The sequence below is a fragment of the Typopeltis vanoorti genome, chromosome 19 (assembly GCF_054136105.1).
Source record: "Typopeltis vanoorti isolate ZY-2024b chromosome 19, IOZ_Tvanoo_1.0, whole genome shotgun sequence".
Lineage (NCBI taxonomy): Eukaryota > Metazoa > Arthropoda > Arachnida > Uropygi > Thelyphonidae > Typopeltis > Typopeltis vanoorti.
The window spans coordinates 46,840,985-46,857,482 of record NC_143567.1 but is presented as its reverse complement, the minus strand read 5'-3'; the positions used below and the strand labels follow the sequence as shown (position 1 = coordinate 46,857,482).

Genomic DNA, 16,498 nt, shown 5'->3' with positions numbered 1-16,498 from the left:
AGCATTTCATGGAAGCCAGAGTGATTAGCCAGTGTGTTTCCCATTGCATAGCTGTCTTGCTCACCTGATCTGATCCCTTGTGACTTCTGGCTCTGGGGATTTGTCAAAGACAGGGTTTATTGGGATCATCCTGATAACTTGCCATTGTTAAAAGACTGCATAACGCAGATGTGTGCAACATCAGTCCTGACTGGTTGCATTTTGCCATTGAACGCACTGTGCAAAGGATGCAATCTGTGGCATACTGGAAAGGGCAGTACATTGAACAGTACAGCCCTTGAATGCATGGAAGTGAATAAAAATGTGTTATTTCTGCTTGTATCGTTTTTGTTCTCACACCCACAGAAAAATTACTACACCTACATTTGGTACATCATGCAGTTCTCCTTGTGGTGAATTTTGGAACTACTATTTTTTTCCCTCTCTCTCTCTCTCTCAGATATCGCTTTGGCATGATGCGCAATGTATTTCTATTCCTGCAAAATGCAGGAATACATTGTGCATGCTAGCTGGCACTCCATAAGACCTTAAACAAGGTTACTTCAGTTTTTATCACCCTGTATAAAAGTGTTATATTTATGATGGTCAAGTTTTCTCTGCCCTTGTAATAATAATAAGTGTATATTGGAATATGATTTGTGACACTCTTTTGTGCTTTTAATTAATAACAAAAATCCTGTTGTGAGTAAATATTTATTCTATTAATTTTTAGCTAATAATAGAATTAAAACCACTTCATTACTAAATAATTATCTGATAAATAAGTAATATACAAAGCCCTTAGAAGTATAATTTTTTGTTATTAATTCAGTGTAGGTAACAAAACCCAACCTGAATCCCGTTGTCCTGAGTTGTTAGCTAATTACTGTGATATGTTACTCAGGAAAACTCCACTCAGTAGGAAGCTCACCTCAGATGAAATAGAAGCCAAACTCAAGGAAGTTGTGAGTATTTTTTTAAAAAATAATAATTACTTTTAATTGATCTTTTGCTGTGACCCTTCATTTTAAATTTAATTTGAAATTAAATTTTCTTATTTATGCTTAAATTACTGTCCAGATTTGCTATAATTATTTTCCTTTAAAAAAGCATTGATATGGACATCTTGCCTGTGACTTTTCACAGCTGAGGCTCACCCCATGTAAATGTAAATGAAGGCTAGCTTGTAAATTAGCTGACCCATGCTAAATGTAGTATTGGTTACCAACATTTTGTGTTTAGATTAATCTTTAAAAACTAGGTGTGGGTGACTATTTGGTTTTCTCCATAGCTCATTTGGTAATGACAATGTTCTTTGGCTGGAAAGACCTACCTTCGAATTCAATTTAAGATACCTAGAATCTTTTATAAGGTCTTTTATATCCTAGTAGGATCCTAATGTACCTTCAGTAGCAAAGACCTTTTTATAAATGTGTTTTCAGTTGAAGTGAGTTAGTTTCACACAGTTTCCAGTTATTGGAATTATCCACCATTTTGTGAATCTTGTTATATCAGTTTTTTTTTGGTCAGTTGCTCTTCTATCTTATCAATAATAGATATCTCACATATGCTAGTGTTTTACAGATCAACATGTGGTCCACTTCTTATAATAGTTAGGAGTTATTTTTATCAGGAATACTTGAAATTTTACTCACTACATTTGTTCTTTCCAAAACATGGCGTAAAAATGTTTCTGTAGCCTGAAAAACATTACATCCTCAACAGACACTATACTGCAGAATCAAGAAAAACAAGTAGTTTTATTATATCACTAAATACAGTGTACTGTATTTAGAAACAAGTAGTGTAATTAGAGACAACTGACTTCATAATGAAAAAACATATGCTATGCTGTATGCATGCAATGAAAACAGTTTTATTGTATCACCAAACAGTTGCAGAAAACATATGCTAATAACTGTTTATGATACAGTCATTGGGTACAGAAAGCAAATTATTTATATAAAGCAAATAAAGATGTACATACATATACACATAGAAATCACTTCAAATTGCATTTGAGATTTTTGATATAATTCTGACAGTTCACAAATATTAATTTTTACAAATAAAATTTTACAAAAAGTTGCAACTAATATGCTGTATAAACTTTGTGAAAAGACCCTATCCAACACAGAAGAGACACACATATAGTAAAGTCTTTTCTGCAGGCAGTGTCACACGTTTGGGCACTGCTTGGTGTAAATGTGTTAAACTCATACTTGGTAAGAACACTTCAAAAACATTTTACTGAAACATTTATAAGAGCTTTTTAGCTGAACATGATATTATGAAATAGCAGTGTTTTCCCTTCTGTAAAGCAGGAGGGAAAACACTGCCAGGTTACTTGCTAAAGTAGACAGGTTCAATAGCCTGTATGGACAGGCCATTGAACCCTAGAAAATCAGATATATGGAGAAATTTAATAACAAATATCTTATTTTACATCATGAATTTCAGAAACAAATATTCTCATTCTTTGTGTGATTTCCCCCTCAAGAATGGCCATTAACCTAGCATATGTTTAGTACCGCTAAGAGTTAGTTAATGTGGTTCCAGTGCTCTAAAGTTCTATGTTTCTTCCTGTACTCTATAGTACAGGACCAAACATGAAACGTTTTTTCAAGCCACATGAGCTTCCAATAAACAGCTTGATGGTTTCACCAGGCATCAAACATAAGGACTGTCACTAAGGACTTTTCACAAACATTCACTCCACATTGAGATTTAAACCCACAGCCTGTTGGTGGGAGAATAGGTATGTCATCCACTTGGCCATCCTGGCCAACAAATTAATTTATCCAAATATTGTTAATTTTTTTCCTCCTCATTAAAACTATGGACATTTATACTTGTAGTGAATATTAATGAAACAGTTGCTGTGATTGTCACTTGTTGCAAGAAATAAGGTATATTTAATTAATTATTTAATTAATTTATTTATTCTTAACAGTAGTTTATATTCTTATGGGTTTTTATACCTTTTGTTCATATTAACTTACTGAAAAATGTTTTATACAGCTTTTGGTGCTCAAGTATGTCCAAAATAAAGATGTATTTATGAGGTATCATAAAGCTCATCTGACCCGACGCTTAATCCTTGATTCATCAGCTGATAGTGAAAAAGAGGAAAATATGGTTGAATGGCTAAGAGTAAGTGGATCAGTTTTTGTTGTTCAGTTTCATAATGATTAATAATTTGGGATTTAGCACCTCAAAATACATTCAGCTCTCACTACAGTAATTATAGGATGCATACTGTTAGTTTCTTATAGTGAAGAGTTTGTTGTTATTATGAATTTTTCTTTAGTACAGTATTATGTCTATAGTGCTTTAATTGGAACTTTTCACTAACTTTTTTTTAAGCCAGTAAGTTTGTTATAACAATGACTGTATATAGCCAGCTGTATATTAAAATTAAATTAATTTATGCTAAAAAAGAGTTTAGTTTGTCTACCATTGTTATCAGATTTAAGTTTACAGAATGAATCCAATGATCTGATTAGATATCAGATCAGATCTTAGAGAAGTACATACACTAATGATACTGACAAATCAATTGACTTGCTGCCAAACTTATCATTCTTCTTTAGTATCAGCAGTCTGCAACATTTTCCATATGTTATACTTTCTAAATTGATCTCATTTATCTGTCTCTCACATAACCAAATTCTCACTTAAAGAGTCCTTGAATGGTGTATACATGTTGAGTGACTCCTGTAACTAAGTTAATTGTATGCAATTAATCATATCCTCCATCTACCAGATAGATTTCATGTAAACAAATCATTGAGAAAACACTGATTCATTACATTTGTTAAACATGGCAACTCTTGGCTTTTTAAACATTCTTGTGAACTGAAGAACATAGGCATAAGTACTGAGAAGATTGAGTAATTTATGCATATGCAATGAATGACTTTCCATAAGCAAATACTTAAATATTCATTTGAAACTCTCTTCTCCAGGTAGTGTGATTTGGGGACTTGCTAAGCAGGCTTAGAAACCCAAAACCACCATCTCCTCCAATTCAAGAGTACATCAGTAAAAAATAGGCCTAAACCTGTTAGTAATGAGTCAGGAGGCTTCTCTGTCAACTGGTGCATAATCCTGCTGCCTGGTAATTCCTGTAGGGGACAAGTAGTGGTATGTGAGGCCACATTATGGCAAGGAGACTGGTCACTCACCTCACACTATATGTCCCAGCTTTATCCTTTCACCTAACTTGAATCATGAATGAAACATACAATGACAGTGCTGCTGCAACTGATATAAATCTCTTGGCAAAACCTATCTCAACGAAAATGCCAAACACAGTATACAAAACATGCCAGAAACCCCCCCCCCCCCATCTGCTTTACCAACATCCATGGCATAAATGTCAACATGAAATCATTATTTACAGGCATCTGGGTTCCTACTCTTGACAGAAACCCAAATTGCTGCTATGTCAAGAACAGTTCACCTCTAAATTGCACAATTTGGAGGTGAGCTTCATGGTTCCTTTTGCCACAAGGATGGCACCTGTGTATTTGTGAGATTCAATATTGCCTACCAGAGAATGCCTAATTTAGACTCACCTGCTTTTGACTTCCTTTGGTTCAAGGTTTCCTTACTCCATTTGGTAACAACTCTATCTCGTCCCTCCTCTTTTCCAACACTACATACCAAGCTGGATGTGATGTTGAAGTTTTTTGCCAACAACTTCCAGTAATCAGGGTGGTGGTATTTCACTAGATGATGAAAATTATCTAATACTTCAAGGTTTAGTTGACATTCCCTCCAACTAGAAATGCATTGCATTTGTGACAGCTCTGTGTTTGCCAAACCTCATTTGTGGAAATAGTCCACATTGCAAGAAGGTGAGGGATTTGGCTTGACTGTGAGAAGCAGTTTATTGCACATGACCAGTTTTTTATTGGGCCAAAGCATACATTGTTTAAAAACTTGCTTTGATTGTTACCTTGTGTATGAATTACTGAAAAACTGCAAAAGACTACTACCAAATGGGCATGTATATCAGCTTGCAGCATTTACTTCCATATCACATTTCATAATGTAGGCAAGATCAGAGCAATGCATGACATTTTGCAAGTTGAGCTACATTATGTATAGGAACCTATTTATCCACTTACTATTCCCCTCCCCTTCTCTCTCTCTCCTTCCCCAGTGACTAACTTAACATGTTATAAGTGAAAGTTTTTCTTACTGGTTAATAGCATATTGGTAAATAACACTAAGATAATTTTGAAAAGTTTGATCCATTCCAGTGCCACAGTAATAATGGCTTGTAATAGCATATGAATAGTTGATATTATAAGCCAGTCTATTATTAATATAATTAGCAAAGGTTAAAGCTGGATTAATAGTTCCTTCTAGATATGTTGGTATCTCGAGGTTGTACTATATTTTATTGTTGATATTTGGAGTAACTGGGCTTTGTGTGTTTAGTTTTTCAATGTGTGTGTGTGGGGGGGGGGTATTAGTATAATACTGCTCATTCTGCATATTGTCCTGAGGAATAGTATGTAGAATACATACCATGCATGTGGACAATGCAGAATAAATAGCATCGTACTACAGTTGACTCCCTAGAGAAAACTCATATGAACCACAAAAATAGTTTACTATAGTGAACTTCTTTCAGCAGAATATTGTTAGTAGTTGTATTGGTAAGAAGTAGTGAATTGAAGCTGAAAAAGCTGTAGTACCTCTGCGACTTTTTAAGCGGTTTGCTGTAGTGACAGTCAACTGCAATACATATAATTTACCATATTCTTTTATGTTATATATTTATTCACTATTTATTTTACAGGATGTTGGTATGCCAGCTGACTATGTTAATAAATTAGCCCGAATGTTCCAAGATATTAAAGTTAGCGAAGACTTAAACCAACAGTTTAAGGACGTGCATCGTAATAGTAAAGGTAGTTTAGCAGGTAATTAATTTTAATGATGAATTGATGCTTTCTTTTCTTTGATTACATGCATAGTATTGTTTTCATGCTTTTATCAAGATTTTCTCTCAAATTTGTTACAAAATTCAGAGTTTATTGAATGATTTTTATATGAAAGAACATCGATTAATTGAAGCACAGTTTATCTACTTCCATGATATAAAGTTAATTAAAAAGATCATTGTTAAACACTCGGCACTATTACTTCTTGCAGTGCTTTGAGTAGAGTAATATAAAAATCGCCACTTTCAGAACATGATCACAAAGTTAAAGAAAAAGTTATTTTTTAGTTACTTTAATGCAAAATATCTTTTATGAAATGAACTATAGTGGTCTGGAACAGTACTGAAAGTGTACCATGACAAATGTTTTGCTGAATGAATAATCTTTTTTTTCCCCCTTTTATACACAGATTTATTAATAAGATAACAAAAAACAAAAATTTATGTGGCTAAGCAAGATCTTGTAGTAAATTTTTTTTCTTCCTATTTTTATTTTAAATGGTTCTGTTATAATGCTACAGTTAACCATCACTATAGCAAACTTATAGGGACCACAGGAAGAGATTGTTATAGTGGATAGTTTGCTACAGTGAATTTTCTGTATAATAGCACTGTTCTTATAGTGCTTTGGTTGGGACTTTACAGTAGTTTGTTATAATGCTGTTTACTTTCACTATAACACCTTAAGTCAAAGTTCCATAGCAAATCATAAGAATAATTCAGCATCTTGCCATTGGGAGAAAGAACTATATTCAAATCCTGTCACAAAGGACACAAAGTAACCTTGATAGAAATTTGTTTAGTTGAAGCATTCTAATACAGTGACTTTTGCTCTCACAAAACAGACAACCTGACTGGAAAACATATGTAATTAACCAAGTTAAGATCTTTCGTCAGAGACATATCCACACCTCTGTGTTTGTTGGCAATAAGGTTCATATCATGTCAAAAGTTCTTGACGATACAAAATTAATAACGGAAAAAACTCACATACAAAGATTATTTAATAGTATAATTTTCGCCTGTGTGTCACAGGCATCTTCAGTACATTAAGCTCAAATTAAACAATAACTGACAATTCCAAAAAGCACCACCTAAGTAGCTGGTGCAAGATAACTAAAAAGGTCAATAACTTTCCTTTAAAAAAAAAAAAAAAAAAAAATGAATACAATAAAAAGTTAGGAAAGATGAGCTGATTTGTAAAGTACTATCTCCCATAAAGGGGATAGACGTAAGCCGTCGAATCTGTTTAAGTTAGAAGAATGAAGTAGAGTTTCACATGTTTCTTTATAAAGGCATTCCATGAGAAACTGACTTTTGTGAAGAATTTTGTATCGATAGGTCTACTCACGGTATACCTCTTTTAAAACTTAAAGTTCTTGACATGGGCATCCCTACAACTGATCAATAAGTAAATCATAGTTGTTACTGTGACAGATATTTTTGGATTGGTCACTGAAATGAAAAAAAGTTTGCAAAATATCATATAAACACTGTCTAGAGGACTATATTTACAAAGAATACTGTAAATGAATATATAGCTACAGACAAGCAAAATCTACTACAAAAATATGCTTTATGCCAGTGTAATATTTTTATCATTCACAAAATTTTGAACAAGAAGTCACAAGATATTTACTTAATTTATGAAGATAGTTTTTAATGTTTTTAATACATGCAAGAGGTTGACATAGATTACATTATTACTGCTGTTGATGAACATAATATTAAGTAGGAAAAAAGAAGTTTGTTATTGTTGTATTTGAAGACCTGCACTCTTTAGAAAACACATAAGAAGGAAGATTGCTTCATCATGTTGAGTCGATTTGAAAGAGGATTACAAACCACTATGCATGCCTTAACAATTTTAGAGGAAAGGGGTTTTTGTTTTTTTTGTGTGTGTGGGTGTGTGTGTGGCAGGGGGGGGGGTGTTTAGAATTACCCTAGTGTCACTTCTGATGAATAGTGGCCACGAAAATATATGTAGAAGATGCAAGTAATTCAACGTGAATGTTTGTGTGAAAGAGGGTGGTAATGAGAGATAGGTCAGTAATCAGATGATTTTCTTACATACTCATTAGAGGAACTTTTCTTATGTCACTTCTACTCATAGAAAGTTGGAAACCCTATTGTACATTAGGACCATAGGTGGGCTAAGGATATTTTTTTTTCATTATTATTTATTTTTTACATAATCCAGAAACTCTAAAGAACAGACATAAAACTTTTTCAATTCCCTTCAGACTCTAGTAAGTAGGATGAAGGATGATGGTACAACATGATGAAATTTCATGCTGGCTGGGATGTCACCAAGTTAAGCAAAAACTCTGCTGTTTTCATCAGGTAACTAGGGAGAATGCTGAAAACTTATATACTGGAACAAACTCCAATTCAACATCAGTGTTAGAAGGTTTAATAATTCTTCTAACACTAGCTATAGCATTCAACACAAACAGTAGCTATAGCATTTGATACTAAGTATAAAAATAAATTTCTTAATTAGTAGGCAGTTTCAAGTAGAATGATATGGACACATTTCAAAATGGGGAAATTGTACAATAAAACTTAATTTGCCTATTATCCCACAGAGGGTTTCACTAAGGAAGAAGTGGAAGAATTTTTCAGTCATTAGAGGAGGCAGCTGAAATAAAGAAAATGTAAAAGCTAGTGCTTGTTGGAGATTTATATAGCAGAGTAGGAAATGAATCAGACATACAGCATTGTTTGAGGAAAATTTGATAAAAAGGGAAAGCTAATAATGGTAAGTACCTGCTATATTTCTGTTTTGGACACAGAATTGTCATCACTAACACCATGTTCCAACATAAAGACTTGTACACAGAACATGGAGAAAAGAAAAGCAATAAGAAAGCTAGTATTGACTGTGTTGCTGTTGATAGTATTGATAGTACTAGTATCTGTGTTGCTATCCTCACTCTGGTTCAGAATACAGGAATATACAAAGGTTATAAACAGGAAGTGATCACCATTTGGTTTTTATCAGGATAAAAATATCATATTGAAAAGAAAGGTGCATAAAAAAAGTTTTGAAAAGAATGCCATGCAGCTTTCAGAGGTAAATTGTAGACTCCAGTGTACAAATATTATTCAATAAAAAATTAAAAAGTGTGAAGACAGGAATCAGACCTTTGTTAGCAAACTCCGAAGAAAACATTGTTTGATTCTGATAGGGAGGCATAAAGTGAGGTTATTTGTAAGGATAAAAGAATCAGGACTACATAGTGAAACTCAGATTTTTCTGTCCTTAATGTAGCAGTCCTGAAAAAGAAGAAAGAGTATTGAAAGTTCATATCAAGTAAGTCCACAGAAGCCTTGAAAGAATACAGAGAAAAATGTTACAAAACTAAGTTGTGAGTAAAGTAACTAAAGAAAAGTCACAGGAAAGACTCGTAAGAATGTAGAAGATAAATGTCATGAAGGTGGCAAAATGTTCTGGAGACTGTTGAAGAAACTTAGAAACAGAGGAGAGAGTACTGTCAAAGACATTAGTGATGATAAGGTGATATAGAATCTGAAGATAAAATTTTGGGAGTCTAGAGTAATTGTTTTGAATGATTGTTAAATAAAACACGTAGTTAAGGAACAGTGGCAAAAAATATTAAAATATATAATCAGAAATACTAATCATTACTGTAGGTAGAAAAAGCTATCAGACACCATAATGTGTGGAATAGATGATATTCCACCAGAAATACTGAAATATTGAGATATAAAAGTTTTACAGTAGCTGCACTGCATAATTCAATGAATTCATGATCTTAGAAAAATTTCTCTAATTCTCACATTCAGTTTTATTTTCCCTTTTCATTGGAGTAGAGCTCTCATAGTTATCCATCTTTAAAAGGGGAAATGTGAGAATTAGAGAAATTTTTCTACCGAGTGCTTCAGGAATTATGGTAATTCTGGTAGAAAGGCTTATATATTGGCTATTCATCACTGTATTTTTTTAAGGAAATTAACAGACTAATTAATTATAATAACTTTAATTAATACTTCTAATATTTTGACAAAGTCAAGTTACCATCATTAGAGAACACAGTACAGTTTATGCACGCACGCACCAACAAAGGGTAAATAGAAGCTGAAGGATGGTAAGCAGATTTGAGCTTAAAGTAAATCTTAAGTAGTGCCCCTAGTGGTCTAATGAAAGGTCTTGGCTGTTGGACTGAAGGTTAGAGGATGAGTGCTTCCCAAATTTGGGGCAGTTTCATGCAGCCAAACTTGTTGAGGTTTGCTTAGTTTCTTAGAGCTGAGGCATATTCTAAGAATAATCTTTTGTACTTATATTTGCTACAGTGCAGTAACTACAGTAAGGAATACATCTGGTTCAGCCACTCAGGACTTGCTGGTCATGCTTTGGACATCCACCACAAGATATGCAGGAAGAAGGCCACTCTACTGCACCACAACAAATGTAAGTACAAAAAATTATTCCTAGAATCTGTCTCAGCCTTAAAAAACTATGCAAACCTCAACAAGTTTGGTTGTATGAAACTGCTCCAAATTTGAGAAACACTCATCTCCTTATCTTCAGCCAAATAGCCAAGACCTTCCATCAGGGTCTTAGGCTCAACTTTGGTTGCCATGCTTCAGCCTCATTGTTAGTGTTTGCATACTCATACTGTACTGTGTTCCCTGATGATGGCAATTAGTCTACATTTTAATTTCCTTAGAAAAATACAGCAATACGTGTCCCATGTAAAATTTATGCAAAGATACTTGGGAAGAGGCTAAGTTTCCTTTCCACAATAGGAATATAAAAATAAGGATCTGTATTTAAGTTTTGTAAATCTGGAAAAAAGCATACAAAAGGTGCCAAGAGAAAAGCTGTTAGAAATGTTAGTTATATGGTGTAAATGAATCTTATAAATTTATATAAGATTAAATTATAATCTTATATAAGTTTCTCTATTTGACTCTGTACAAACAGGCTACGTCTCACATTTCTTCAGTTTTGCCTTAAAGTTATAATGTACATTTTTATTTCCTTGCCAAAGCACAACATTCTCTGCCTACAATTAAAGATAGTTGTTCCTGAAAAAAATAATCTTTTGTCCCAATTTTTGATTATTCAGGACACAACAGAAGTGTCCTAGAACACAGAAATATAATATGTGGCAGTATTGGAGTCATATCAGGAATTTGATGATAATGATGGCATAATTTCTATTATAGTATAGATATACTATAATTTCCCAATGAAATTGGATTTTATCTTCCAAAATTCTATCAAGCATAGTTTAAAAAATAGTAAGATACAATACAATCATTAGACTTATTGTTTTGTATGGAGCAGAAACCTGAAGCATAACAGACTAAGATGCAAAAGCTTTGCAGAACCTATGAAAATAAATTCCTCAGGAACATCTTTAGACTCGCAAGAGATAGCAACAGATAAATGGAGAAGACAATCGAGAACTGTGAATTCTGTAAAACCCCACTTCTAATTGATGAAATCAGAGCTTGCAAACAGATTGGGGTGGCTTCGACATGTGGAAAGAATGGGTGAATAGAAAATGACTAAACAAGCATTCAAGAAGTGGCCTGATGGAAAGTAACCTAGAGGAAGACCAAGGCAATGCTGGAAGGTTAACATCCATAAGGACTTAGCTGAGATGGAAGAGATCAAGACAGAAAAGAATAGAAGAAAAACTTACACTTAAGAACCTTAGAGGTTCAGCAAGCTAAAGAAGATAACTGTTTATGTACAGTATAGTTTTATATTGATCAGAGATGAATTTCAGTTATTTGTGATTTGTTGTTTTCATGAGAACTGTCATGATAGGTTATGCTATTCACAGAATTCTATTGAATGGTAATACTTTTACATAAAATTCATAAAGCATGTCAAAGGGTATAGCATATTTGTGACCCATAAGAAGGATATTACTTTGTGTGTTCAACAAGAAGAAGCTTAATTATTGCAGGCCTATAATTTTATTTTGCACTACAAATGCTTTGATTGAAAGCAAAATTGAAGTGTCTTGACAAATTTTAATAGAGATCCCAAATGCTAAATTTCATTATATTCTAGCCAGTTGGTGCAGAATTGTCATCATCAAATCAGATTTTATCAAATCTGTCATCAAATTTTAATAGAGATCCTAAATGCTAAATTTCATTATATTCTAGCCAGTTGGTGCAGAATTGTCATCAAATTCCTATTATGCCCCTCAAGGGGAAAGGTAGAGAATACTATGATAGTACTACATAAAACATTTACCTTATTACTAACTTATTGACAGTTTCCTTCCAAATTAGTTATCTGCCAGAACTCTATTGTCAGATCTTATATTTTGGACCTCTAAGGCACTTCTTACTGCATCAATCGACCTAGATCTTGGTCTCCCTATTGAGCTTTTTCCTTCTAACCTGGTATCAAATACCTGCTTTTCTAACCTTTTCCTTTCCCATTTTGGCTCTGTTTGCACATCCCTGAATGTTTACACAGACAAGTTAGTTTCTAATATCTTCATTTATAATGAATTCTCCACTGATGCCATCTGTTCATATTTCTAATTTTTCTCCAAACTCTTGTCTACTGTCTCTAATCCATGATCAACTGCTTTATTTCTAACCAGACTCTCACCTCCTTAAGTTAAAATTGGGTCAAAAACACAGTCTTGCACTGCTAGTTTAGTGTTTTGGCTGATTTCTTTTTTATTCCATATATATTTATTCAACTAGCCCCCATACCATACCAGCATTGTTTATTTCATTGCCCACTTCCATATTTAATTTGCCATATTCACTAAAAATTGTGCCTAAATAGCTGAAATATTTTACATCTTCTATATGTTCTTCATTAGGTATGCAGTTTTTATTTACCATGTTTTTGCCTATTTTCAGGGTTTTTGTCTTTTTATTGCTGTTTGTCATACCAAATTGGTTACAGTAGTTATTCATGCTGGTCAAAGAATCCTGAAGCCTTCCACTGGATTTATTTAAGAGTATAGCATCATCTGCATAAAGCAAAAAGTTAATTTACATATCTATAATTCTGTTGAGTTTAATGCCACTTTCTTTCGTAATGCAATCCATATAGATGAAGAATAATAGTGGATATGGTATGCATCCTTGTCTTATACCTGATTTTACATCAGACTATCTTCATGTGTTTCCTTCAATTACAACTAATGTATATACTATGTATAGCTTTATATAACTTTCCATTTATCATATGATTTTGGATCTGTAAAATACAGATCTTTTTTATATTCCCATGATTTCTCAACTGTCTCAAAGTGAAAATCTGATCCTAACTGTTTCTATTAGGCATGAACCCTGCTTGTTCTTCTCCAAGTTTCCCTTCCACAATTTTTCTTAATCTTTTCTCAAGTATGCTTGCATAAATTTTACCTCGAACATTCAGTAATGAAATTTCTCTCTAATTCTTGCTTTCAGTATTACTTTCCTTCTTATAGATGAATAGTATGAGAGCTCCACTCCAAGCATCTGGAATTCTGCTTTCAGATCATGCCTTTTGAATCACATCCTCATCCATCTCAGAAGTCGGACATTGTTAAAAGTTTAGTAATTATTTGAATAAGGAACTTTTTTGAATAAGGAACTTTCCTTTTTCAGAGTTACCTTCATCTCCAATGGCTACAACACAAAAGTAATTAATAATTATGGCATCCAAATGCTTCTCTAGAAGAAGCTTCTAGAATTTCATTCCATATGTCAAAGGAGTGTTGGAAAGACTTGAGATTTCTTTACTGCATTAATCTTAAAGTTTCTTTCTGTCCACTTTGTAAATTAAATCCATTCATTCATAGATTCTCCAAAAGATAAGTATCCCCAACTTTCCTATCCTGGAGGTTAAAGAATTTTGTGCTTAGCAGTTGATCTTCTTATGGGTATGCTTAGATTTGGTTAGAAGAACATGAAGGTTATATTCTGCTCCATGAGTTATGAGTCAGGTTTGGCCAGCTACACTGTATCTTCTAGACACAGAATTCTTTGGATAATTAATTAATAATTATGTGATTATTAATTATGGCATTTTCTTCTAGAGAAGCATCCAAATGCTTCTCTAGAAGAAGCTTCTGGAATTTTATTTCATATGTCAAAGGAGTGTTGGGAAGACTTGAGATTTCTTTGCTGCATTAATCTTCAAGTTTCTTTCTGTCCACTTTGTAAATTAAATCCATTCATTCATAGATTCTCCAAAAGATAAGTATTCCCAACTTTCCTATCCTGGAGGTTATAGAATTTTGTGCTTATCAGTTGATCTTATTATGGGTCAGGTTTGGCCAGCTACACTGTATCTTTTAGACACAGAATTCTTTGAATAAAACTAAAGTTTCATAACTTTAGAAAGACTTAAAGAAAGCTGAGGCCTATATCTATTGAGTGAACCAACATAAATGACTTTTTAAAGCTTTTCCAATTTAGGAGGGTATTGTAAGCACTACCCCTCATTTTTTATGTTAAGTGATATTAATTTTTGTTTCCTTGAATTCAAATATTTATAGATGGAGCTCCCCTCTGGCAATTAATATCATGCTTTGTCACACATGCTTTAATTTCAACTGTTATTCTAATACGTTTTATCTCTTCTTACTATTGAGAATAGTCACAAAATATGGACAATATAGCTAGTAAATGAATATAATTTAATCATTATAGCAGGGCTCGACAAATTATGCAACACCAAAAAATGTTCTTGCCTAAGATCCTATTCCTTTTTCCCTGATATGTCCACTAGATCAATGAAAGATCCATGAAGTGATTAGTGGTGCTGTATTGTGGTTGGAGAAGATTTCCTTTTTTTTTGGGAGAACTATTCAAAGAAGGAAAAGTCCATAAATAATGAGAATAGGAAGAGCAGCAAAAACAGCATTTTATTTTTTAGAAATATAATTTATTGCATTATTTTTTGTCTAGAATGGAATTTTATGTGAAGCATATTTCCAGAAAAATACCACTTATCAATTACACATTCTAGTTCAAACAAATGAGTTCATGGTCCATTACAAGTTATTGTCATACGATTCTGTAAACTGGAACTCTGAAGCATAGTTCTGTTCTTTTATTTTATTATATTCATCACACTAAAACCCTTTTCACAGGATGCTATGGAGGGTAGGTAATGGCATATTACTGTTACACTGGTGACAGTAATATGCCATATCCATCAAAGAAGTAGATATCATGGCTGCATTATGTGTAATTCTTCCAAAAGATTTTGTTTTGAAAGTTATTTGTTATTATTACTATTAAATAAAAAATGATTCCATTTTGTCCAGTTTGCAGTTAGTCATCATCTGGCAAAATCTACTCACCACATCAGTGGACAAGCATATCAAGCCCTTCATTACAGTATATTTTTCTTTTCTCTAAATAGCATTTATGTATTTGTATCAACAGCTCACCTCTGAAAGTTGCATGACTTTGATTCTTTTTAAATATACTTGTATCATTACATATTGCTAGTCAGACTTTCTCCAGCTACAGTTAGTGTTCACAGAAAGATTATATTCTATCTAATCATATGTCACTTCCTTGCAATTTTCAGAACCAAATTCTGAAAGCACTTCTTTACCTGTTAATGAAGAAGGTATTGTTCCCTAAGTACTAGTCACACTTCTTGGAGATGCAAGGAAGAGAAAAGAAGGGAAAAAATAAACAAATTTGGAAACATTCAGAAGGTGAAATATAGTTTTACACACTTCAGGCCTCCATTAAGCTAGGAGGTAGTATTGTACCAGATGATAAAAATCATTCACGCATGAAAATTAATTATGTGGTATTAGGATTTACAAATACATTTAATCTCTCTTTGAATTTCATGATTCTGTAAGATGAAAAATGTCTTTCTCGTCTTATGTCTCCAGCCATCTCTGTCTCTTTTATGTGTGTGACATTCTGTCACTCACACACACATATGCACGCACGCTTCTAGAAGTGTGCTTTTAATAGTGTACTTCTATATACATAGATACATATACTATGCAAAGTTTACCTAATTTCATTGAAGCAATTTTATTAGCCAGCAGTTTATAATGACCTCCATTTTATATGCCTACTATATTTTTTGTTGACTTAGAATATTCTCTGTGATCATATCATATTTTTGTATATAAACACTTCCTTATAAAAAAAAAATGTGTATAATTCCAGATTCCATAAATATCAAGATTTTGAATGCAGGTGCATGGGCAAGAGGTAGTGAAAGAGTACAAGTTTCTCTTCCTTTGGAACTTGAAGATTTCATCCCAGAAGTTGAGGAATTTTATAGGCATAAACACAATGGCCGAAAACTACAATGGTATCATCACATGTCAAATGGCACGGTAAGTCTGTCATTGCATCATTTTATAGTTATACCATGATGCCATGAAAATCCAGAACATTAAGATTTTTTTACTAGTTTCCTACCAACTTTTTCCCAAATTGGTGTATTGTTTAGCGTTTTTTGTTTCAAACATTTGTTTTACTAATATTTTATTTCCCATTCTGTTTAAATGATCACACCATCTTAGATTAGCTCAGCTTATCCAGCCTTAATATTAACAGTTTCAAATACTTTTCTAA

General features: G+C 33.1%; 1 protein-coding gene across 4 annotated transcripts in view; it reads left to right on the top strand.

Annotated features, from left to right (window-relative positions):
- Cul5 (cullin 5) overlaps nt 1-16,498 on the top strand; it is a 241,247-nt gene that overhangs the window by 186,221 nt on the left and 38,528 nt on the right. For all 4 annotated transcript variants that reach the window (XM_090409605.1, XM_090409608.1, XM_090409606.1 and 1 more), the window contains 4 exons: nt 812-944; nt 3,001-3,132; nt 5,795-5,918; nt 16,085-16,257. In XM_090409605.1, the coding sequence (XP_090265731.1) occupies nt 812-944; nt 3,001-3,132; nt 5,795-5,918; nt 16,085-16,257 (562 nt within the window). The remainder of the gene's footprint in view (nt 1-811; nt 945-3,000; nt 3,133-5,794; nt 5,919-16,084; nt 16,258-16,498) is intronic.